General features: G+C 46.0%; 2 protein-coding genes across 8 annotated transcripts in view; one reads left to right on the forward strand and one right to left on the reverse strand.

Annotated features, from left to right (window-relative positions):
- Positions 1–15,988, reverse strand: part of cdc25d (cell division cycle 25 homolog d) — a 30,796-nt gene extending 14,808 nt beyond the window's left edge. Inside the window, exons 1-8 of one of the 7 annotated variants that reach the window (XM_059947115.1) lie at positions 15,847–15,988; positions 12,076–12,181; positions 10,850–10,944; positions 10,541–10,592; positions 6,990–7,023; positions 6,074–6,139; positions 5,054–5,200; positions 64–156 (exon numbers count right to left, since the gene is read on the reverse strand). In XM_059947115.1, the coding sequence (XP_059803098.1) occupies positions 64–156; positions 5,054–5,200; positions 6,074–6,139; positions 6,990–7,023; positions 10,541–10,592; positions 10,850–10,871 (414 nt within the window). In that variant the 5' untranslated portion in view covers positions 10,872–10,944; positions 12,076–12,181; positions 15,847–15,988. Of the gene's footprint in view, positions 1–63; positions 157–5,053; positions 5,201–6,073; positions 6,140–6,989; positions 7,024–10,540; positions 10,593–10,849; positions 10,945–12,075; positions 12,417–12,979; positions 13,844–14,610; positions 14,844–15,044; positions 15,073–15,846 lie in introns of those variants that run through there. The other 6 variants (XM_059947112.1, XM_059947109.1, XM_059947110.1 and 3 more) reach the window with 6 other exon arrangements.
- A 3-nt stretch (positions 15,989–15,991) lies between these two features.
- pi4k2a (phosphatidylinositol 4-kinase type 2 alpha) overlaps positions 15,992–25,812 on the forward strand; it is a 32,471-nt gene continuing 22,650 nt past the window's right edge. The window contains exons 1-2 of the mRNA XM_059947107.1: positions 15,992–16,512; positions 23,966–24,166. Of these exons, the coding sequence (XP_059803090.1) occupies positions 16,000–16,512; positions 23,966–24,166 (714 nt within the window). The 5' untranslated portion in view covers positions 15,992–15,999. The remainder of the gene's footprint in view (positions 16,513–23,965; positions 24,167–25,812) is intronic.

Genomic DNA, 25,812 nt, shown 5'->3' on the forward strand with positions numbered 1-25,812 from the left:
GATTTTCGACACCAGGTAGGGGGTGATATGCGGCATGGCTGATTGCCTGGAGTGGATTCATACTTGGGTATCTCCGATGACTTCCTTTCCATCTGAATCTGGAAATATTTCGGTGTCAATTTCCTGGGAGCAGAACAAGCGTCGGGTATTACAAGCCTAGAAACAAGAATTAGAAATGGGAGTCAGTATGGGAATTACATTAGGAGTCTTGTGGTTGAGTTCTGGTCACCACATTATAGGAAGGATGAGGAAGCTTCAGAGAGGGTGCAGAGGAGATTTACCAGGATGTGGCCTGGATTTGAGACCATGTCTTAGGAAAGGTTGAGCAAGCTAGGACTTTTCTCTTTGGAATGAATAAATATGAGCATTTCCAGAAAGCAATGTATAACAGGCAGAGTAGACAGCCAGCACCTTTTGCCAGGGTGGCTACGTCCTTGTGTGCGCAGAATTTTAAAGTAAACAAACAAGATTCTACAAATCCAAAGCAACTCACACAAAATGCCGTTGGAACTCAACAGGTCAGGCAGCATCTATGGAGAGGCATAAAGAGTTAACATTTCATGCCAAGACCATCCATCATGGCCTTTCTTCCTGAAAAAAAAGTTCTGGTGAAGGGTCTTAGCCCAAAATGTTGACTCTTTATTCCTTTCCATAGTAGCTGCCTGACCTGCTGTGTTCCTCCAGCACTTGTGTGCACTACTCATAATTCTATAGTAAAGTGCTTGGAGGAAAGTCTAAGGTTTCCCTTCTACAGAGTGGTGGGTGGATGGAATGTACTGCCGAGGTGATGGTAGAGGCTGATACATTAGGGATATATACGAGCCTCTTGGATAGGAACCCAGATGGATGTAAAACTGGAGGGCTATGTGGGAGGGAAGCGTTAGATTGATCTTGGATTAGATTAAAAAGTTGGCACAACACTGTGAGCTGAAGGGCCTGTACTTTGCTGATACTGTTCTACATTCTAGCTATCCTTTTATGTTTGACTGTAAGCCTACTCTTGCCCCATTTGCTGTTGAATTTAAACCCTTCCTAATTTCATGAGCATACCTCCCCCGGAGCATCTGATGGCCCTGGATTGATACTCACTTGAATCTAGAAGAATGACAGGGGGAATCTCATTGAAGGTTATTGAAAGGTGACAGTGGATGTGGGGAGGATGTTTCCTATAGAGGGGGAGTCTAGAACCAGAGGGAAGAACCTCAGAATAAAACGATGTCCCTTTATAACAGGAATGAGAAGGAATTTCTTTAGCTAGAGAGTGGTGAATCTTTGGAATTGATTGTGGAGGCCACATCATTGGGTATATTAAAAGTGAAGGTTCTTGATGACTAAGGACATTAAAGGTTACGGGGAAAAGGCAGGAGAGTGGGGTTGGGAGGGATAATAAATTAGCCATGATGGAATGGCGGAGCAAACTCGATGGGACAAATGGCCTAATTCTGCTCCTGTGCCTTACGGTCTATATCTAAAGGATGATGGACCCTTTCCAGTTCAGGTGGGGCTAGACGAGCTTGCATCTCTCCTGTCTTTCCCAGAAGTCTACCATCTTTGTAGCCACGCATTCCTCTGACCTACAACCTTAGGCAGCGGCACCATGTGTATTTACAATGTGCCGTTAAGTATCAAGGCGTGTGGGAGACATCCTATGATATAGGTTAATCAGGAACTGTAAATTAACATCAGTGTGGGACAGTTTACTGTAAGGATGAATAAGTCTGAGATTTCAACCTGAAACATTGACAATCCCTCCTCTTCCTCCCCACTCACAGTACTGGATCCACTTGAGCCTTTCCAGCTGTTTGCTAGGGCAGCATAGTAGCATAGTGATTAACGTAATGCTTTACAGTGCCAGTGAGCCAGGTTCAATTCCTGCTGCTGTATGTAAGGAATTTGTACATTTTCCCTGTGACCATGTGGGTTTCCTGCAAGTTCAAGTTCAAGTTTATGGTAATTCAACCATATACATGTATACTGACAAAAACAACATTCCTCCAGACCAATGTGCGCAAACAGTATATACTGTATAACTCACACACGTAACGCAAAGTAATGTTGCCAGAAATAAATTAGAAGAAGAGAGAATCAGGTTTGTTATTACTGGCATGTATCGTGAAATTTAACTTAGCAGCAGCAGTTCAATTCAATACATAATATAGAAGAAGAAGAAAAAGAACAATAAATAAATAGTAAATCAATTACAGTGTACATATATTGAATAGATTAAAAATTGCGCAGAATCAGAAATTATATTAAAAATGTGAGGTCGTGTTCTAGGGTTTAATGTCCATTTACGAATTGGATGGCAGAGGGGAAGAAGCTGTTCCTGAATCGCTGAGTGTGTGCCTTCAGGCTCCTGTATCTCCCACCTGATGATAACTGAGAACAGGGCATGCCCTGGGTTCTGTGAGTCTGGGCGTCCTTAATAATGGACACTGCCTTTATGAGACACCACTCCTTGAAGATGTCCTGGGTACTTTGTAGGCTAGTACCTCCTGCCTTCTTGTAGGGGGGAAGGGGTCAAAGATATTGTTTGATAGACGGGAGGCATCATTGACATTGCTAAAGATCCTGTGTACACATGCTCCTAAAATCTTTGATGGGTGCCAGGGAGACCCCGATGATCCTCTCAGCAGTCCTTGCTGTGGTCAGGTGCCTATAATTCACATACCAGACAGCGAAGCAGCTGAGTTGGCCAGGACACTTTCAACAGTGTCCCTGCAAAAATTGGTAACAACAGGGGAATGATGGAGCCTGGCTCACCTCAATCTCCTCAGTAATTGGAGATGCTGCAGTACTTCCTTGGCTAAAGAGGTGGTGTTGAGGGACCAGATAAGATTGTCCATTCCATGCATTCACAGAGATCTGGTGTTCCTAACCCTCTCTACAGAGGAGTTGTTCATGTGCAGTGAGGAGCAGTCAACCTGCACCTTCCTAAAATCCACCAACATCTCTTTGGTCTTGTCCACCTTGAGAGTCAAGTTGTTGTGCTTGCACCGTTCTGCTGGCCACTTCACCTCCTCTCTGTACGCCATCTCATCGTCATTGCCGTGTCATCAGCGAACCTTGTGATTCGGTTTGAACTGGATCGAACAATACGGTGGGCTGGGCACAAGGCCCTGGGGAACGCCGGTGCTCAGCATGATGGAGCTGGTGGTGTTTCTGCCAACGTGGACTGACAGTGGCCTTTCTGTCAAGAAATCCAAATTCAGTTGGCCAGAGAGGTGTTGAGACTCAATGATGACGGTTTACCCACCAGCTTCTGAGGGATGATCGTATTTAATGCCGAGCTGAGGTCAATGAACAATGTATTGAGGCACCATTTTCCAGGTAGAACAGGGCAGAATGGAGTGCCGAGGCTATGGCGTCATCAGTGGACTGAATTGAGCAAGAAGCAAACTGGAAAGCATTCAATGTAGAAGAAAGATGGGACTGGGATTTAATGCAGTTGATAACCAGCCGTTCAAAGCAGTTCATTATTATTCACATCAGTGCCACTGGGCCACAGTCATTGAGGCAGGTCACAGTCGCCATCTTGGGCACAGGGTGATGGTGGCCACCTTGAAGCCTGAAGCTCTGCGTGGATTGGCCCTGGCTAGGGTCTTCCTCACATCAGCTGTGGCCAGACAGAGTGCCTGCCGCATGGGGGTGTGGATGAGGTGGGAGGAGTTCCTTCCTCACTGGCATGTCGTTCGGTGCATCAAACCCAGCGTAGAAGAGATTTAGCCTATCAGGAAGAGAGGCGGCTGATGCACCATCAATAACTCACACTGAGACGTAAGGCGAGATATCGGCTTTTATTGACTGGAAGAAGGAACCAGGAGTGAGTGTCTATCATACAATGTCTTGGGGACTGAGGCCGAGCGTCAGGCCGCAGATCTCCTTTATACAGGGGCCTGTGGGAGGAGCCACAGGAGCAGTCAGCAGGGGCGTGTCCCGACAGGCACATAGTTCACCACAGCGGCACTGTCGTTGACGTGCAGACTTGTACTCCCGTGTGATCTGAAAGCCCTGTTGCATGCGGCTCGTGTCACTGGTGTCACAGAAATAGGTGTATATTCTCTGTGAATAATCCTGCTTTGCTCTCCTCATGGTGTGGGAAAGCAAGACTTGGCAGCTGTCTTATCCCCCAAGCTCAAGGGTGGCCCACTTTCTTCACAAATTTCAAAGATGTACGGGTTAGTAGGATCACTGGTTACTTGTGTATAATGGACGGCACAGGCTTGGTGGGCCAGAAGGGAGAGAACGAGAGAGAGGGAGAGAATAGAAAGAGAAAGAGAGAAAGAAGGAAAGAAAGAATAATGTCAAATCAAGTGAAGTTTATTGTCATTTAACTATATACATGTATTTAACCAAATATTGTATTAGAAATGAGAACTTCTCTTCAAACCGGGGTGTAAAGCACAGATGTTGAATAAATCCGTCAGCTGGGCTGCGCAGTCTTTCAGAACCCGACCTGGTATATCATTGGACCCTGCAGCTTTGCGCGGGTCGACTCTGGCCAGGGTCTCCCTCACCCCAGGTTCAGCCAGAGTGGGTGGAGGGGAGACTTCCTCGCTAGCTCTTTGTCCTGTGCATCAAACTGAGCGTGGAAGGTGTGAGGAATCCTGCTTACTGATGCGCAAGGTAGGCTTGTACTCTGTAATCCTCTGAATTCCCTGCCACACGCGCCTCATGTCTCTGGTATCGTAGAAGTGGCAGTAACTTCTCAGAGACTGCTCCCATTTCATCTTCCTGATGGAGCAGGAAGGCACAACTCTTGCTTCCCTGAGAGCTGTCGCATCCCCCGATCCCTCAGTCGTGCAAGGTCCTCTGCAGTGAGCCATGGCTTCTGATTTGCCCTCACCCAGATGTGTTTCACTCTGGTAACATCCTCAGTACATTTCTCTACGTAGCTGGTCACAGAATCCTCATATTCCACCATGTCAGCATGGTTGCCATAGGTAACAGCCTCCCTGAACATTCACCAGTTAGTATTATCAAAGGAAAAAAATAGTGGGAAAGAAGGAAATAAAGAAAGAAAGGAAAAAAAGATCGATAGATCAACTCTTACCTGTCTGTCCTCAAAGTTTCTGTGGAATCCACTTTTCCTTTTCTTCTGAGCCGGGGTTTGAAGTCCTTCTGCCAATTCACCACGCTTGCTGCCACTCTGATCTGGAGGTGTTGTGAGAGCAGTTCTTGATTGCTCATGGCCATAGTCCTGTCAGGATGAATACAGCAAACTACTGAGATAAGACCATCAGATATAGGAGCAGAAGTAGGCCATTCAGCCCATCAAGTCTGCTCCGCCATTCAATGATGGGCCGATCCAATTCTTCCAGTCATCCCCACTCCCCTGCCTTCTCCCCACACCCTTTGATGCCCTGGCTAATCAAGAACCTATCTATCTCAGCTTTAAATTCACCCAATGACTTGGCCTCCACAGCCACTCGTGGCAACAAATTCCACAGATGAGATAATCAGGAATCAACTTGAACAGAGAATATTTCAGTGAATAGCGTGCAGTAAGAAGGGCATGAGGGCTAAGAAATCGATTTTTCTGCACCAGTCATAATCTCAGATCAAGGAGAGTACAAAGTAGTTAAAGGAAAAGGCCCCTCTACACCGTCCCATCACACACTCCCAGGACAGGGACAGCACGGGTTAGATAGAGAGTGAATCTCCCTCTACACTGTCCCATCACACACTCCCGGGACAGGGACAGCACGGGTTAGATACAGAGTGAATCTCCCTCTACACTGTCCCATCACACACTCCCAGGACAGGGACAGCACGGGTTAGATACAGAGTGAAGCTCCCTCTACACCGTCCCATATCTCCCTCTACCTTGTTAAACTAAAGAATGAGTCTGTAGTAACGCGGTCGTAAACATTTCAGATATGAAGGATTCTAGTGGAATGGGCTATAATTTGTTGGGGCATCCCACCCATGACCATTGACCAGTGTGCTCTGCTGGGTACTAGAAGCACGTCTTGGACCAGGTGAAGGTCTGATATTTTCCTGCTGTCTGAACAGGGGAGGAAAAGTGACCACAAGGACAATTAAAATATACGAATAGAACATTTTGTCTCACATTTTCCTTTTCCAGTTGACACAAGCGTCCTTCTGAGTTCATCCGCATTTTATCCAGAAGCCTCATCTGCACAAGTGAACCAGAGAATGTTGGATCAGTTTGGTAGCGCAGGGAAGTGAGTTGCTGACCACCGACTCTGCTGGTTTTGTGTCTGGATTCTGCTTATCGCCTTTTGGTTCTCCCGAAGCCCGCAGTGCAGTAAAATTCAAATTCGTCAGCTAACCCCCAGTGTTTGCACCCTTCACTAATCCACTGAGTTTTGCTATCTTGCTGTAAATTTAAACGATACAGAAATTAGGGGGCCACCTATGATGTTAGAAAATAGATTTTACAGACGGGATACAGCAAGGCATAATTCAACCCTTTGCTAGCACGCGCGCATGTATATACACACACAAACTTACACGAGATTGTACCCGGATGGTTAGCATGGACTTGATGTTCTGAATGACCTGATTCTGTGCTGAACATTCTTTGATTCCCAAGAGCAAACCTCTCTGCTTTTAATACCTGCACTGTTATCCAGGTCGGAATCCATTCATTAAAAGTTTACATCTCATTTTGCTGAGCCCTTCTGTTCCGAAAACAGCCTTTGATACTTTTGGACTTACTGAGCCATGTGGAACAGAAATCTGGTTGGCTGTAGCTGCAATCTCCAACCACCAGGTGGCAGGGCAAAGCCAGCGTCCAGAGGCACCGATGTACATTAAACATGAATCCATAAATCTGCTGTCAGCAACCAGCAGAGAACAGGCACCAGGGCACTTTAAGAACATAAGACATAGGAGCAGAATTGGGCCATTTGGCCCATCTAGTCTACTCTGCCATTCAAGACTGGCTGATCCTTTCTCCCCCTCCTCAGCCCCACAATTACTGCTGTTGATATGTGATATGTTGATATGTGTTCATAGCTTACCGGCCTAGGGGTTGTCTGTCTTGTTGGAGTCCAGCTACAAGGAAAGAACAATAATATTGTTGCTAAGGTATCCACAGTTTGACCTGGTCTCACCTGATCACAGATATTCCCTCTGTCCTATTCATCTCTGTTCCCAGATCCTTTGCAACTTAAAACCACCTTTTTGCCCCTCTTTTTGTACTCTGATAATGGGATGGCATGGTAGCAGAGCATGTACAGTGCTAACAATCAGGGTTCAGTTCCACCGCTGTCCGTAAGGGGTCTGTGCTCTCCCTCCGACCACGTGGGTTTCCTCTGAGTGCTCCAGTTTCCTCCCACTTTCCAAAGATGTACAAGTTAGGGTTGGTATGATGCTGACACTTGCGGCTGCACCCAGCAGATCCTCGGGCTGTGATGCAGACGACACATTTCACTCTATGGTTTGACGTTTCAATGTACATGTAACAAATAAATGGAATCACTGACTCTGCTTCTTTCTGCACAGATGCTGCCTGACCTGCTGAGTGTTTCCAGGATTTCTCTCCTGATATTACGGTCACCAGGGAATCCAGAATGGGACTAGGGCTCCCCAAGCAGATCCTTACTCCAGACTCCAGCATCTGTAGTCTCTTGTGTCTCTGGAATTAGGAAGCATAGTTTTAAGGAGAGAGGGGGAACTTTAAAAGAGATTTCCATCACTTTCTTTTTTACAGAGAGTGGTGGATGGAAGCTGTTTTACGACTCTTGAGGTCTTGGGCAGGGCAGGGCAGTGCGGCATGAATAAAAATTGCTTACACCACTGGGGACATGCCAGAATTCTTCTGCATTCTTAGGGAGCAGAGATGTTCTTCTTCAAACCTCAACATTTCAAAAGCAAAGTCAAAGTGGAGTTCACTGTCCTCTGCACAAGTACCTCTATGCACAGGTGCAATGAAAAACTTACCTGCAGCAGCATCACGGGCACGTGGAGTCATTAAGCATCATTCACAAGAGAAACATATGTAAATTAAACATGATTTTTACATGAAAAAGCACAGTTAAAACGAAAATGGCTAAGTTAATTTTAAAGTGTTGCTGAACTTTGGCGATGAGGGTTTTGCCATTTGGGTCAAGATCCAATGGTGGAAGGGAAGTAGCTGTTTTTGAACCTGGTGGTGCTGGGACTTCAACGCCTGTACAACCTGACCAATTGTAACTGTGAGATGTCTTCCTGTCACTTTTACTCTTGTCCCTAAAAATATTAGAAGAATGAAACATTGGTATAATTCTGGAACTGGACTCTCTGACGGTGGTGTCTGAAAAGAGGATGCTGTCCAAGTTGTAAGCCATCTTGGACAACATCTCCCATCCACTCCATAATGTACTGGTTAGGCACAGGAGTACATTTAGCCAGAGACTCATTCCACCGAGATGTAACACTGAGCGTCATAGGGAGTCATTCCTGCCTGTGGCCATCAAACTTTACAACTCCTCTCTCGGAGTGTCAGACACCCTGAGCCAATAGGCTGGTCCTGGACTTATTTCCACTCGGCATAATTTATTTATTATTATTTAATTATTTATGGTTTTATATTGATATATTTCTTCACTATTCTTGGTTGGTGTGCCTGTAACGAAACCCAGTTTCCCTCGGGATCAATAAAGTATGTCTGTCAGTCTGTCTTTGGACAGTGGGAGGAAACTGAGGCACCTGGAGGAAACCTACGCGGACACTCAGGGAAAATACAAACTCACTACAGGCAGAGGCAGGAATTGAACCTGTGTCGCTGGCGCTGTAATGGCATCACGCTAATTGCTTCACTACTGTGCTGCCCCCCATGGTGTGGTATGAATATGGGAGGAATCAGATCTACAAGGTCAAGTTTATTAGTGTTCATGTATACGGCTAAACGAAACCTCATCCCTCTGGGGCCAAGGTGCAAAACACAGTACATATAGTCGCACGCAGGACATACAATTACGGCAACACAAACAGCCACAAAATTATTATTGGCACAAGTCCCTGAGAGGAACAGCCCGAAGACTGGTGATCCACGGGAAGTTATCAAAGAGCCACGTTTCTGCAAGAACAAGTACTATCACCAAGTTAACATGGTGAGCTTAATACGTTGATGCAATCGTGAGGACGATCTACTTTGGTAGGAGCTTGAGGAGATTCAGTACGTCACTGAGAGCACTTACAGAATTCTATAGACGCCTGCTGCATTGCAGCCTGGTATGGAAGCTCCAATGCAGCCTAGAATAGAGGTACCAATGCACAGGATCGCAAGAGACTGCCGAGGCTTATTGCTCTGTGGCCACTGTATTAGGAACACCTGCGCACCTCATTCATGCAAATATCTAACATGTTCAAGATGTTGTTCAGACCAAACTCCGAATGGAAGAAATGTAATCCGAGTGACTTTGACGGTGGAATGCTTGGTGGTGCCAGATGGGGTGGTTTGTGTATCTCAGAAGCTGCCGATCTCCTGGGATTTTGGCAGACATCAGTTTCTAGAATTTCCGGAGCGCGAGTGGCAGTTCGTGTGGAGGAGAGAGGTTAGGGGAGGTTAGGGGAGACTGATTCCGGCTGAGGGGAGGGTAACAGCAACTCAAATAACCATGCATTGCAACAGAAGCATGCAGTAGAGCATCAGTGAACGCACAACATGCCAAACCTTGAAGTGGAAGGGCTACAGCAGCAGAAGATCACGAACGTGTACTCAGCGACCACTTTCTCAGAAAGACTGTATCCGTCACAAGGACCCCCATCACCCAGGACATGCCCTCTTCTCAATGCTACTATCAAGAAGACGTGCACTCAACATTTCAGGAACAGCTTCTTCCTCTCCGCCATCAGATTTCTGATTAGGCAATGAACTAATGAACTATCTTTTAATCTTTCTTTTGCACTACTTACTTAATTTTTATATGTATTTCTTATTGTAATTTATAGGTTTTAAAAAATTGTTACGTATGGCATTGTTCCGTTGCAGCAAAGCAACGAATTTCACATATGCCAGTGATACTTGACCTGATTCTGATGCAGGAGGTAACTAATAAAGTGGTCACTGGTGTAGGTGAGATACAAACACCTACAACATAAACAACACGCACAAAATACCGGAGGAACTCAGCAGGTCAGACAAGTCTATGCAAAAGAGAAAACAGATGATGTTTTGGGCCAAGACCCTTCATCAGGACTGGAAAGGAAGGGGAGAAGTCAGAGTAAGGGGGCAGCAGAGATCACAGAAGGGGAGCAGTGAGAGCACTGAACTCCCGTCAAACTTCTCCAGGGTAGGCATCCTTGGAAGAGACTTCATAGTAGTAATAGTATCACAATATTATAAAATCTGCAGATGCTGGAAATCCAGGCAACACACACAAAATGCTGGAGGAACTCAGCAGGCCAGGCAGCATCTATGGAAAAGAGTAAACAGTCGACATTCCGGGCTGAGACCCTTCATCAAGACTGGAAAGGGAGAGAAGTGTTTTGTGAGTGTTGCTTTGGATTTCCAGCATCTTCACGTGTTTGTGACCTGTAGCATAATAAACACCTGCAAGATTACAATGCCCAGTTGCTCACAGAATACCTGTTGCTTCTTCTCTGGGTGTCCAGTCTGTGTGGTGAGCTGGGTGATCGACCTGTAAGAGTCACACAATTCATATGAGTAGCTAACGTGTTTACAGTCCATGCTTCCAGATGTTCTGAATGTCCCTGGCATCTTTAAGACATCAGAAAGTTTTTGTCTGCAGTAGTGTGCATGGTGCATTGTAGCCTTTCCTCAAATACACACGAAAGTGAAAAAATCTTGGAAAGTGTTCCGTTTCCACCCTTTGCCTCCACCCTGGACAGAGTAAGACTCCATAACAACAGAACACATCGGCCAGCTTGTACAGACCTGTGGGAGTCTTGGTCTCCATAGCAACGAGCAAGGCCTCAGGGCTTGGATTCCCATACTCAGGCGATAGCTTCAGTCTGCGCTTAGGGGTGTCACTGTGGTTAACAACATAGAGAGAACAGAGAGAGAGAGGGAGAGCATGTGAAAGATTTCAAGTATTTCAACTTCCTGCATTTTAGGATGTCAGGCACACTGAATAAGGCCTGCTTCTTAACTTTTCTACCCTGAACTACTTTATATTTATAAATCATTTTCCAAAGATATAAGAAATGGGAGCATGAGCAATCTAAAGGGTCAACAGTAATTTTTTTTATAGCTGCGCAGACCAAACATTGCTCTAAGAAGGTATCTTTGTTTTTTTTTTACACAGTCGGAAAACTGAGCAGCACTTTATATTCATGTTAAGAAAGCTACAGCTGTGTGACAACATGGGCTATTTGTGCGGAAACGTTTCAGTTACTGGGTGGCCGTGCACCCGTATAAATTAGAGGGAACAATTGTTAGCACAACATTATAGAGCAAAGGGCCTGTTCTGTGTTGAAGTGTTCTATGTTCTAAAATCTGCTCCAGATACTCACTGGGTCAAGCAGCATTTGTAGGGGTGGAAGGAAATGTTAGACACAAGAGGTTCTGCAGATGCTGGAAACCTTGAGCAACACAGAGCACTAGATGAACTCAGCAGGTCAGGCAGCATCTATTTAGGGAATAAATTTTGATGTTTCGGGCCAAGACCCTTCATCAGGTCTGGAAAATGTCTCGGCAGCGTTTTTGTGTATGTTGGATTGGAACTGCTGATGTTTAAACACTCCTAATCTGTCCTGATGAAGTTCTCAGTCCAAAACGTTGACTGTTCACTGTTTTCCATTGTTGCTGCCTCATCTGCTGTGTCCCTCCAGCATTTTGTGTGTGTGTGTCACATCAGTACAAAATGTGGACGATCCCTTTCTTCCCACAGATGCTGCTTGACCCGCTGAATTCATCCAGCAGATCATTTGTTTTTCCAGATTCCAGCATCCGCCATCTCTTAGGTTCCCAGGTAGGCCATCAGTACCTTCAGAATCAGATTTACTATCCCTGCCCTCTATACAGTAAAATTCTGTTCTGGCAGCAGTACAGTGCGAAGGCATAAAGTTAATGTAAATTACAAATTATAAAGAAAGAAAGAAACTTAAGAATGGTGCATTAAAAAGGAATAAAGAGGCTCTGTTCATTTTTCAAAAACGTACCAGTTAGTAGGTTAATTGGGCATTGTAAATTTTCCTGTGACTAGGCCAGGATTAAATTGGGTGGCGTAGCTCAAAGGGACAGAAAGGCCCGTTCTGTGCGGTATTGCTACGAATAAATAAATAAAATGCACTTAGTGCCCACATTATCAGGTACACCTGCTCCCTAATGCAAATATTAACCAGACAGTCATGTGGTAGCAACTCCATCAAAGCAAGCAGACATTGTCAAAAGCAACACACACAAAATGCTGAAGGAACTCAGCAGGCCGGGCAGCATCTATGGAAAAGAGTAAACAGTCGACGTTTCAGGCCGAGACCCTTTGTCTTGCTGAAGGGTCTCGGCCTGAAACATCAACTGTACTCTTTTCCATTGACGCTGCCCGGCCTTCTGAGTTCCTCCAGCATTTTGTGTGTGTTGCTTGGATTTCCAGCATCTGCAGATTTTCTCCTGTTAGCTGTTGTCAAGAGGTTCAGTTGTTGTTCAGGCCAGACATCAGGACATGAAAGAAATGTGATCTAAGTGACTTTGACCATAAAATGATTGTTGGTGCCAGACAGGGTGGTTGGAGCATCTCAGAAACTGCTGATCTCCTGGGATTTTCACACACAACAGTCTCTAGAGTTTATACCGAATGGTGTGAAAAACAAAAACAAAAATAAAAAAAAAATCCAGTGAGAGGCAGTTTTGTAAGTGATGATGTCTGGTTACTGAGAGAGATCAGAGGAGAACGGTCAGACTGATTCAAGCTGTCAGGAAGGCGACAGTAACTCAATTAACCACACGACACAACAGTGGTGTGGAGAAGAGCATCTCTGAATGCAAAACAGGTCAAACCTTGAAGTGGATGGGCTACAACAGCAGAAAACCTCAAACATATACTCCGTTGCTAGGTACAGTAGTTACCAAATGAAGTGGCCACTGAGTGCAATTGTTCTGATCTTTGTTCCACTCTTTTCGATCTCCACTCTATGACTCTGAGAAAAACCACACTTCAGTTTCACAGCGGTTACAGTGTTAACTTGGACTTCCTGCAGGGTGACACAGTAGGATGCTGTATGTCGCGATAGGGGTTTCAATTCCTGCCGCTGCCCGTGAAGAGTTCGCACGTTCTCCCCGTGACCGCGTGGGTGCCCTGGGTTCATTCCGAAGACGTAAGGGTTAATGGTTGAGACCACTACTTGCAGGCTGCCCCCAGCACGTTGTCAGACTCTGTTTGACGTTGGCGCGAAACAGCATGATTTTTTTGAATTGTTAATACCCATGTAACAAATAAAGGTAATCTTTCAACTTTACCCTAGTGTCATGTGTGTATAATTGATCTGTATGGACAGTATTCGAGTATCACAACTGCAGACTCTGCCTCGCTGTCTGCGTGCCCTGGCATGCCGGCTGTGCAATGGGTTCAGTAATCGAACTCGCGAGTATGCACGTTCCAGCCGTTAATGTTTCAATGTGGTGGGATTTAACTCCCTTCCTCTCCTTTCAGTCTTGTCGAGCTTTGACTAAATACAAAGCAACATCAACTGCTTACTGTTGTCCTGGTTCTGGGAAAAAATATTAGACTAAAGTTGTTTAGCTATTTAAGATTGAGCAACTGCTACCGAGCTGCAGAATCGGCATTAGCTTTAGTTTTAAAGTTATAGTTTACGGTCCTATTGGCCTGGAGTTAATTGTTTTCCCTTTATTTCTGCACAATTTCTATCAAAACTCAGTGAATCGCTGATCGGGTTGTTTCTCTAAATCCACACCCTTTCCTCTCCTGCTCTGTCCTCCCCATCACTTCCCCCCCTCCTCCTCGCCCTCACCCTCCTCTCTACCTCCCAGCCCTCCCCCTCCCCTCTACCTCCCCGTCCCCCCTCCCCTCTACCTCCCCGTCCCCCCTCCCCTCTACCTCCCCGTCCCCCCTCCCCTCTACCTCCCCGTCCCCCCTCCCCTCTACCTCCCCGACCCCCTCTCCTCCTCACCCCTCTACCCTCTCCCGTCTCCCCCACTCTCCCTCCTCCCCCCCCCCCACCGTCTAGCAAGATAAGTTTTGCTCTGTACTTCGATACTTGAGACAATGATAAACTGGACCTCCCCCGACATTCCCATAGCTTGTGCTATCCTTTATCTCCACAAGAGCCTGCAGCTTCCCTGTACTTGCTCTGACCGACTGGGCAGGGGAAACGAACGCAGGAGACCCGAGGCTGCGGAATGTGGAGCGACGGCCGGGCTCCTCCAGCCCATTTTCCGGAGCTGGCCACTCCGGCTCGGTTCTGACCAGTTCCACTGACCACCGTGACACACCGAGCATCTCCAGCACCTCACATCGCCAGGTTTACTTTAAGCACAGGAGATTCTGCAGATGCTGGAAATCCCGATCAGGCCGGGGGAACTCTGCAGGTCAGACAGCATCCGTGGAGAAGAAGAAACAGTGAGTCCCGATGAAGGGCTTCGGCCCAAAACGTCGACTCCGTGGATACTGCCTGACCTGCTGAGTTTCTCCAACATCCGTGTTTGTTGCCGATTTGTTAGCTTTGTCCTTCTGGCCATACCTTTCCTGACAGGACAGTCCGTTGAGGTTGAAGGACAGGCTGGAAACGGGGGAGAAAGGCGGGTCCCCCAAGAAAGACATGGACTCTGTACCGCCTCTTCACTTCACACAGTGCTGAGCCGGGAAGCCACCTAGAAGCCCGCCCGAGTGTGGAAATCAAACGGACAACAACGTGAAACGATGCTATCAAACCCAATCGCAGTGGCGATGCAACTTCCCGAGCTCTGCTGTGCCCAGTTCCCGAACTGCGGCTGGGGGGGGGGGGGGGGTATTTTTAAGAAGGCGACGCATTCCGTGTGGTTGCTCGTATCCCAGACCCAGCGTCGCGGCAGGCGGTTGTCAAGGACGCAGTTTTGAGAAGCACAAGGGCGCAATTTTCACGCGAGTTATCAATTACAATTGCAAAAATAAAATCCCCAAGGACGCTGCATTTACCCAGGCGATGAAAGCAAATTTCAACTCGATTACATTTTCAAAGGAATGAAAATTGACTGGACGGGGCACAAACCGAATCCGCTTTTAAATCCAGTCGCTCTTAAAGCAATACACGAGAAAATCTGCAGATGCTGGAAATCCAAACAGCAAACACAAAATGCTTGAGGAACTTAGCAGGTCAGGCAGCATCTATGGAAAAGAGTAAACAGTCGATGTTTCGGGACAGGAGTGACAAGGATGCCAGAATAAAAAGGTGGGGGGAGGTGAAATAGGCCGACTAGAAATGACATCCTCCATTCGATGAGATCTCTCCCAGTCTGAGCCAAAGACGTTGGCTGTCCATCTCCCTCCACAGATGTCGCCTGGCTTGCCGAGTTGCCCCGGCAGTTTTGTGCAGGTTGTTCCGGAGGACCGGTTGGTGGCCCACCGGGTCAGCTAGTTCCCCCATGCTGGCAGATATCTGCGTGTGCGGGGCCAGGAGGGCCGGGTGCCCGAGAGGTACACGAGTGGGCAGGACCGGGTGACCAGAACCGGAGTTCAAGATCCCGTCATTGGCCAGTCCTCGGGTCGATACTGAAGGTCGACTGGAAGTGGAGGCCGAATGGGCCGCTGGTTCTACGTGTCTGTGGTCCGCGAGTCCACCGGTGTCCTGGGGATGGAAGGAAGGAAAGGAGCTTGTGTTGCTGCTGTGATTCTGTTGCTTATTGTGTCCTGTCCAGCACTGTGGACATATTCTGTCTTGCTGAGCTGTTGGCACAGGAACGTGTGGCGACGCTTGCGGGCATTCCCCGGCATGTGTTACCTTAGACACAAAATACATATTTCACTGTCTGTTTCGAAATAAACGAGTTCTGCATGAGCAGAATCTTGTGATGCATGCCTCTGTGCAGGGGAAGGGATGTGCTGGAGCTCCTTGCGCCCACAATAGAAGTTTTCAGTTCAGCACTTGGCCGGGATGGAGGTGAGCGGAAGTTTGGAGCGGGACCGGAAGTGGCGCCGTCACCTGATCCGGCGGCTGGGCTGCTGCCACTGTGGGAGTCGGTGTCCGCCGCGTCTGCGCTGCGCTGCTCTGCTCCGCTCGGCCCCATCCGGCATGGACGAGACCAGCCCGCTCCGCTCCCCGCTCCAGCAGCCGCCCGACAGCTACTTGTCCACGGCGCAGCTGGCCGAGCCCCCGTCGCCGGCGGCTCCCTCAGCGCCGGGCCCGGCCTTCGGGCCTCGGCTGTCGGGCGGGGGTCCGGGCGCGGGCGTGCGGGTGTCGGGCCCGTCGCCGCCCGGGTCGCCGGGGGCGGGCCGCGAGCGCGAGCGGCAGCCCTTGCTGGGCCCGCGCGCCCTCAACGAGTTCCCGGACGAGCCCGAGTTCGCCGAGGTGATCCGGCGGGCCGAGCAGGCGCAGGACCTGGGCATCCACCCGCAGCGCATCAGCCAGGGCTCCAGCGGCAGCTACTTCATCCGCGACCCGTCGGGGGTGAGTTTTGAACCCCTGCAGAGGGGGTGGGGAGGAGGATCGGATTAACCCCCGCGTTCCGCGCGGCTCCGGATCCAGACCCTGATTCAGGACTGGACACTCCTTTCAAGGGTATCGACCGTCCACTTTCCTCCCAAGATGCTCGCTGACCACCTGAGTTATTGCATGGGCCGACCCCGAACGCTGGAGGAGCTCAGCGAATCTATGGAGGCAGATGAGCAGTTGGCATTTCAGAATCAGAATTCGCATCTTCAGCTAGAAATATCGGGGTGTCCAATCCTGGTGCATGGTCTTTAACTGAAGTGTTGCCTAACCTACTGAGGTCGCAGCTTTTTTTTTGCTTGAGGTTCTAGCATTTGCTTGAGCATTTCATTCTTGTCTTCCTCTGCCTGAGGAAGTGTGTCCCAAATTCAATGGCTGGTTTCCCTGGGTTTCACTATCAGTTTCATAGACTGGCGTTGTAGGAGGATCAGTAGAAACTATTCTAAAGTGGCCTCCCAGGGTTTAACAGGGAGCTTGTGTTCTTGAGAGTCACTGGTGTGCAATTACGGCTGGGAGGTTGCATGTAAATACGTTTCCTCCAAGACTGGTTCTCGTGAATCTAGTATTTATGGTTAACTTGTTTGTATGTCTCTTTGGTGTTTGTAACTTGGAAAGGGGCAGAATATTAGAATTAAGATCAGTAATTGGAACTGAATGAGAAAACTGTGTAGTTTATTGGATGATGAGTATGTCTGATTCAATCAAAATAGATACTACATCAGCTTAATTTAGCAAGGCATGGGACTTATTTAATAGCCTGACATGATTCGTTGGTTCCAACTCTGAGGACCGAGGTTCTTGTGTTTGTAATAATTCAACAGGCTGAAGTAAAAAATACAAAACCAACAGAAGGTGGGGGGGGGGGGGAGCTCAATACCCTTTAACCTACTTCAAGATCAATCTAACCCCTAAGAAGTGTCTCGGCCTCAAAATATTGACAGTTCACTCTTTTCCTCAGATGCTGCCTGGCCTGCTGAGTTCATCCAGCATTTTGCATGCATTGCTTTGGATTTTCCAGCATCTGCAGACTTTCTTGCATTTGCCAATCTAACCCATCTCTCCCACATAGCCTTCCATTTTTTCTTTCACCCATGCATTTACCTGATAGTCTCTTAAATGCCCGCTAATGTATCTGCCTGTACCATCAGTCCTGGTAGCAAATTCCACACACTCACCGCCCTCTGTGTTTTAAAACAAAATACTGGCAGCACCCCACCACCCCCCCCATACTTTCCTTCATTTAGCTTAATTTTGTACCCCGCTCGTATTTTAATCAGGTCTTTGACCTGATGCTGCCTGACTTCAGTGCTGTCCGATATTTTCTGTTTTCATTCCAACATCTGCAGTTCTATTTTTACTGTGTCTGGGCTTAGGAAAATGAGATGAAGAGAGGTGCTATCCTGTGATCCTGTTTTTGATCAAGTACAAATCAGTTGCAAATGCAAGATGCCAGTGAGCATGCTCCTTCATGCGTGGGGCACTAGTTTGCTCCATCTTCGGCTAAGTAATCCTGCCTAACACCATACTGTCTTGTGACCTTCTACTTTCACAAGTTTCTGATCAAGTGCGGGACAAGAATCAGCTGTGGTATGCTTTTGTGAGTAAGATATCAGTGAGTTCTCTTTTCCGTGTCTGGGACACTAATGTGATCTGTTCAGACTGATAAAAGCCGTCACACAACAGACAATATTGTGTACATTCTTAGCATATACTCAACTCTTTGAGCTGTTTTGTCTGCTTTAGAATGCTAGAAACCCTGATAAGGATTAAAGAACACATACAATAATTAGTCACTGCAGTTACCTAAACCATAATCTGAACTAATCTTGAATAGCAATCTCTGAATGCTGCTCCAACCCCCCCCTCCTGCAGGATGACCAACCACGGTGTCTTTTTATAAATTCTACAAACACCCAGCTCTACCTTAGACTCAGAGTGTGTGTGTGCACCCTTAACTCCTGATGGAGTTGTCAGGGCGTCGTCATGACAAGCTTTTTGCACCGATCTTTTTGGTGATTGCTCATTGTACGGCATGTCTTGGACATTTGAAACCTGGCAGAGCCCATCCCTCTCCAGGTTTTTTTTTTATGAGGTCCAGTTGCTAGCTTGACACTCAACCCAGGCATGGACGGAGAGCGTGCAAGGGAGCCGGCCAGATTCGAACTCGGGACCTCTCACCCCGGAGTCTGGTGGTGATGTCACTACGCCATCAATCTCAGGTTCTTGTCCAAATTTGACACACATTACCTCAGCTAAGAATAACCCTTTTAATTAGTGCCATCACCAAGTTGCTTCTCCTGTTGTGTATAGCTGTCTCAGTTGGATTCCCCTCTACTGTTCCAGTTACAGAGGGTACATTTCCATGCAATAAAATCAATGAAATATTTTACCAAGGTCGATATGATGTTCAGATTGGAATGCATTATATAAAAGTGGTAAAAGGAGATTCAATTAAAAATAACTAAAGGGGATCAGATTTTTAAAGGAAAGAGTAGGACTAATTGATTTTTGAAGAGCCTGTGTAGGTACACTCAAGTGAATTGCCTTTTGCTGTGTCATTCTGCTGATATATTACTTATCATATTGAATAGCTTCATCTGATAGTGCTACTTAATGAGCTTGACACCCATTTTGTTGTTGTTACCTCTTTACACAAGATAATGTGCCATGGGCATATGGTCATCTGAGGCTAAGTGTCAGTTCTCTTCCCCCAGCCCAGTATTGTGTCCTGAATATGACTACACCCTGGCCTTTGCTGTAGTAGAATTCCTCAACCCTATTCCAAGCATATTTGTATGAGACGGTGATACATAATTGGAATTTCCTACCAGTTTTGATTTCACTTTCAACCTGCCTTATACTTGATCTTAGTGAGTGGGGCACATTTTTGGAACAGCTCCAGGTTTGGATGGAATGTGAAATCAATCTCAGCTTTATTTCCCGAATTCACTTTGCATTTTCCATCCATTGCGCTGAAGCCTGGGCACTTCAGTGGAGATCAGTAACAGCTGAAAGCTTCTGCTGTTATGACATGCTTCCTAGTGCGACAAGTTGTTTTATATTGGTGGCTGGAAGTGTCTCAACACCACCATCATCGTCAGCGTTATGTGCTGTGTGGCATGACGTAGCCAGTTACGGTCTTATGACCACGATTGTTCTTGGAAGTGGTTTGCCATTGCCTCCTTTTGTTCAGTGTCTTTACAATACAGGTGACCCCAGCCAGTGTCAATACTTTTCAGAGGTTGTCTGCCTGGCATCATAGTTGCATAACTGAGCACTTAGTGTCTGTACCAGCTGCTCAAACGCCTGTCCCATGGCTTCACATGACCCTGATCAGGGGGCTGTGCAGTGCTACACCTTGCCCAAGGGTGACCTGCAGACTGGCGGTATCACCTTTGGTAGAGAAGTATCTCCGATCTGCTACCCGATACATACCACCGTGTCATGAAGAATGGCATTTCCCAAGACAATACACTCTTACTATTGTGCTCAAGTTTCAGCCTAGATTTTGTGCTTAAATCCATAGTTTGATTTGAGCTGATGGAGATGAGAGCACTGCCACTGTTCATTTGTTTGTGAAGTGAAATAATGGAGGAATTTCAGGGCCAAGGCCAGAAGGTTGCACGTGTTAAAAACTCCCACCTCCCAGGGGCATGCCCTCTTCTCATTGCTACCATCAGGGTGGAGGTATGTGTTCTTGAAGGCACGCACAACTTTTTAGGAACAGCTTCTTCCTCTTCAGATTTCTGAATAGTCCGTGAACACGACCTCACTATTTTTTGTCTGTTTTGCACAATTTTTAAAATATATATTTGTTGTAAATTATGGTACATTTTGTGTATTGCACTGTACCACTGCCACAAAACAACAAACTTCATAAAGTCTATCGGTATTATAAACCTGATTCTGATGTTTGTCCATAATTCCAATTAAATGTTTTTATTTTGATCTTGTTGAACGATGGCTGGGGTCCGGCATATCACTAAGCCCATCACTGAGCTCCTAATTAAACTTCTAGCATTACCAATGCAATAAGTTGTAATGCTCAGTCATAAGGTTCCAATTATTTATTTATTGAGATGCAGCACAGAATAGGCCCTTTCGGCCCTTTGAGCCATGCTGCCCTGCAATCCCCGGATTTAATCCTAGCCTAATTACAGGACAATTTACAATGGCCAATTAACCTACCAACCAATGTGTCTTTAAACTGTGGGAGGAAACCATAGCACCTGCAGAAAACCCATGTGATCACGGGGAGATTGTACAAATTCCTTACAAGCAGGGGTGGGAATTGAACCCAGGTCGCCTATACAGTAAAGTGTTGTGCAAAACAGTACAGGTTTTGATCCATGACCTTTTGGCTTGAGTCTCTAACTATCATTTAAGTTGGTGCATGATATAGACTGGTGCTCCCCCAATGTCATGCACTTTCAAGACTTTCTTGTATGTTAGATAATAAACTAAGATGGTGTGGAAGTACGTAATGTAATGGCTTTTTGATGTTGAATGTGGTCTGGTCTATATTTATCCCTCAATCCACATAATAATGATAGATTACCTGGTCATCTCATTTTGAGATCCTACTGTGTACAAATTGCCTTCTGTGTTTGGTCGACTTTTCGGGCTGAGACCCTTCAACAAAGTTTAAAGCACATTTGTTAACAAAGTATACAACCCTGAGGTTCGTCTTCCTACACAGCCATGAAACAAAGCAACACCATGGAACCCATTCAAGGAAAGCATCGAACACCCAATATGCAAAAAAAAATTGAATCACACAAATGACAAAAAAACGAGTGAGAAACACAGAATATAAAACATCAAATCACAGTCATTGAAACAGTCTAGGAATGTTCAGTTTAGTGCAGTTCTCTTCAATTTAGCGCTTTGTCGTTCATTGACTGCAGGCCGCTGGGCCAGTCTGCCCGAACAAGATTGCACAAGATAGTAATTAAAAAGAATAACCAGAAGCCAGAAACACATAACGTGAACTACAGAGTCCAATCCACAAACTACGTCTATTAAACCTTGCCCAAGACTCAAGCAGCAGTGATCACGAGGGTACAGATGAGACAAAAGACTAACTGAAATGCAGCACAGGTGTGGGGTGACTGAAAGAAATAACTTTACATCCAATTCCCTCTCCCTAACGACACAAAGGTTGGTGGTGTTGTAGATAGTGTAGAGGATTGTCGAAGATCGCAGAGAGACATTGATAGGATGCAGAAGTGGGCTGAGAAGTGGCAGATGGAGTTCAACCCGGCGAAGTGTGAGGTGGTACATTTTGGAAGGACAAACTCCAAGGCAGAGTACAAAGTAAATGGCAGGATACTTGGTAGTGTGGAGGAGCAGAGGGATCTGGGTGTACATGTCCACAGATCCCTGAATGTTGCCTCACAGGTAGATAGGGTAGTTAAGAAAGCTTATGGGGTGTTAACTTTCATAAGTCGAGGGATAGAGTTTAAGAGTCGCAATGTAATGATGCAGCTCTATAAAACTCCAGTTAGGCCACACTTGGAGTACTGTGACCGGTTCCGGTCGCCTCACTATAGGAAGGATGTGGAAGCATTGGAAAGGGTACAGAGGAGATTTACCAGGATGCTGCCTAGTTTAGAGAGTATGGATTATGATCAGAGATTAAGGGAGCTAGGGCTTTACTCTTTGGAGAGAAGGAGGATGAGAGGAGACATGATAGAGGTATATAAGATATTAAGAGGAATAGACAGAGTGGACAGCCAGCGCCTCTTCCCCAGGGCGCCACATAGTACAAGACATGGCTTTCAGGTAAGGGGAGGGAAGTTCAAGGGGGATATTAGAGGAAGGTTTTTCACTCAGTGGTTGGTGTGTGGAATGCACTGCTTGAGTCAGTGGTGGAGGCAGAGACACTAGTGAAGTTTAAGAGACTACTAGACAGGTATATGGAGGAATTTAAGGTGGGGGGTTATATAGGAGGCAGGGTTTGAGGGTCGGCACAACATTGTGGGCTGAAGGGCCTGTAAGGTGCTGTACTATTCTATGTTCTGTGTTCTAAGGTGGCAAAACGAATGTTATTAATTCATGTCTAAAAAAGTCATCATAATTCTGTGAATGCAAATTCCAACCAAGATTCACATTACTCAGGGACAGATTTAGAATTGAGGGTGCATCCCAGAGAACGTGGAAATGATGGCTAGTTTAATTTGAATGAATGAGCATGAATGGGTTGTCTTGTCTTGTGGTCTGCAAACATCTGGTTTAATGGACGGGAACTGGGATTAGTTTCACAGCTCATTGTTGAATTCAGACTTGTAGTTTAGAATGCAGGGAATTCTTGTTTTCTGTGCTATTCTAGAATGTACACATCACTGTGTGGCAAGAACGCTGACTCATTACAGTTTTTTGGTGAGACTGAACTCCTGACTGCAATTAGTCATTCACATATTTGATCTTGTGACTGTGGCAGCCTTTTCTATAGCACAGAAAAATACCTGATCCACTAAATTGGCATTAAACATGATCAGTGAGCCTTTCTTCAGTGGTCGGCAAGTTTTTCAAGGAGATTCTTGGAGACAAGATTTATAAGCTTTTAGAGAAGCATAGTCTGATAGTTAGTATTGGTTTGTGAGGGCAGGTCATGCCTCATGAACCTGATTGAAGATGTGACAAAGAGCATTGATGAAGATGGAGTAGTAGATATGTTGGATATGGAGTTTAGTAAGGCATTTGATAAAGTTCCCCATGGTGGGCTGTAAACTCTGTTTAGACCACACTTGGAATATTGTTTTCAATTCTGGTTGCCTTTTTATAGAAAGGATGTAGAAACTTCAGAGAGAGGGCAGAGATTTACTAGAATGCTGCCCGGATTAGAGGGCATGTCTTAGGAAGATAGGGCGAGCAAAGGCTTTTCTCTTTAGAGTGAAGGAGGGTGAGAGGTGACTTGAAAGAGGTGTAGATTGAGTGAATAACCAGAGATGTTTTCCAGTGCAGAAATGTCCAATAATTTTAATTTTAAAGTGATTAGAGGGAAGTGGGGGGGGATGTCAGAGGTAATTTTTCACACAGAGGATGGTGAGTGCTTGGAATATGAGATGGTGGTAGGGGAAGCTATATTAGGGATATTTAAATGCTGGATGATAGAAAAATGGAGGGCTATGTAGGAGGGAAGGTTTAGATTAATCTTTGAGTGGCTTAAAGGTTGCCACAACATCATGCATCAAAGCCTGGTACTATGCTGTAATACCACTTTAGAAAGTAGAGTGGTAGTATTGCTTTTTCTGATGGGAAGCATTTCTGGGTTGATCCTGCTGCTTATTGAGTCTTTAACATTAGATCCTTAGAAACCTCTCAGGTTTTTGTATTTTCTAGTTGTAATCAACAGCTGTTCATACTTTGGAAGTCTCTTGATAGGACAATATGTTCTCTCCATCCACAGGACATTATAGGTGTTTTTAAACCTAAAAACGAGGAACCATATGGACACCTGAATCCCAAGTGGACCAAATGGCTGCAGAAGCTGTGTTGTCCGTGTTGCTTTGGCAGAGACTGCCTCGTTCTCAATCAGGGCTACCTCTCTGAGGCTGGGGCCAGCCTGGTGGACCAGAAACTGGGACTTAACATAGTACCAAGGACTAAGGTAGGACTTTAGCTTATGTGCATTTTCTATTCCGCTTTACTTTTGATTATTATGTCCTTCCCTTGTAGAGCAGCTCAATGCTCGTGGCAATTCCTGTCCCACAAGTGCAGAGTCATTAGCTTGATAAACCATTACAGATAGCCTGCAGGTATTTGATTTTATAAGCAGCGGTGTCCAGCCTAAGCTGTCATCTAATCACTTAAGACCAACCTGAATTGACTTCACTGGCTCCTTGCTCATATTCTCATTACGGCTTGAGTACCCTTTTTCTGAAATTCCAAAATCCAGAAACCCCTGTGCCCCACAGACAGTTCTGATAAGTGACTACACATACGTGGTGAACAGAAGTTAATGAAAATAGAGCACACTGCATCAAGTGAAAAATGAAGATCTTGATTGTATATTGAAAGAGTGGATTGTCAGCTTTGGAGTGATCATATGGCATTTCACAGAATGCTGATCGTGAAACAAGCAAAGATCTATCACCACAAACTGAAAATTGAACGTAATTGTAAATATTCAGCAAGCTGTTTACAGAAATTTAAGAAAAGGCTCAGCATTGAATTTTAAAGATTTGTGATAAAGATTTGCTGATCATGAAACAGCATAGAAATTCATTGATGAGTTTACCAAGATCATCATTGATGAAAATCTAACATGCTGAGCAGCTGCATCAGTACTTATGTGTGCTGAACAAGTCCTGACGAAGGGTCTCCCGTTGGCAGCGCTTCTCCCTGTAGAGGCTGCCTGGCCTGCTGTGTTCCACCAGCATTTTGTGTGTGTTGTTTGAATTTCCAGCATCTGCAGATTTCTTCGTGTTTGCTTGTGAGTGTAAGGCAAAGACTGCTTGCCAGATGTTCAGAGTCAAAATGATGGCAATCTCAAGCTATCTCATTACATATTCCAAAATCTGACATCCAGAACACTTCTCTCCCAAGTGTTTTGGATTAGGGTACTCAACCAGTTCTGTTTTAGTTCAGAGCCTTGAAGGCTGGTTGTCTCTACATCAGGACAACACTAAATTGATCACAACACACAAAAATGCCGAAGAACTCAGCAGGTCAGGCAGCCTCTATAGGGAGGAATAAACAGTTGATGTTCTGGGCTGAGGCCCTTCATCACAACTTCAGATTCAGAGAACTGGAGGAAAGATGGCACTGGTGAGGTGCAGCAGCATTTTCCAGGCGATAAACAGAACTACAAACATTCTACTAATTACATTTCTTCTGGTCTGTGATCTCTGCAGTCTGTAGCCTGTAATTTCCCTTTGGGTCTCGTTTTTTTGAGCTGTCTGTACATCCTGGTGTTTTTTGTGGTGTTCTGAAAGATTTGGCAAATTGAGCTCTTGAGAATGCAAGTATGGCCATGGTGGCCATTGCTGGAGTGAATTTGGATCCGGATTGAAACTTTGGGCTGGATCGAAACAATGGGACCCAGTCTTGAGAGCAAAAAATAATGTTTAGCCAATTGAAGCGCCAAGCCAGATTTTAAAAAATCAAGGCATCAAGGCAGAGGGCAAAGGACAAATCACTGTTCAGCTCACTACTCTGGGAGGCTTTACTTGCCCTCACTACTGAACTGACTGCAGCTTTGGCCTACAGCCATCAGGCTCCTGTACCGGCTGCAGCACTGAACCCGGCTCTGCA

This window comes from Hypanus sabinus, chromosome 22 (genome assembly GCF_030144855.1).
Source record: "Hypanus sabinus isolate sHypSab1 chromosome 22, sHypSab1.hap1, whole genome shotgun sequence".
In the NCBI taxonomy this organism is placed as follows: Eukaryota; Metazoa; Chordata; class Chondrichthyes; order Myliobatiformes; family Dasyatidae; genus Hypanus; species Hypanus sabinus.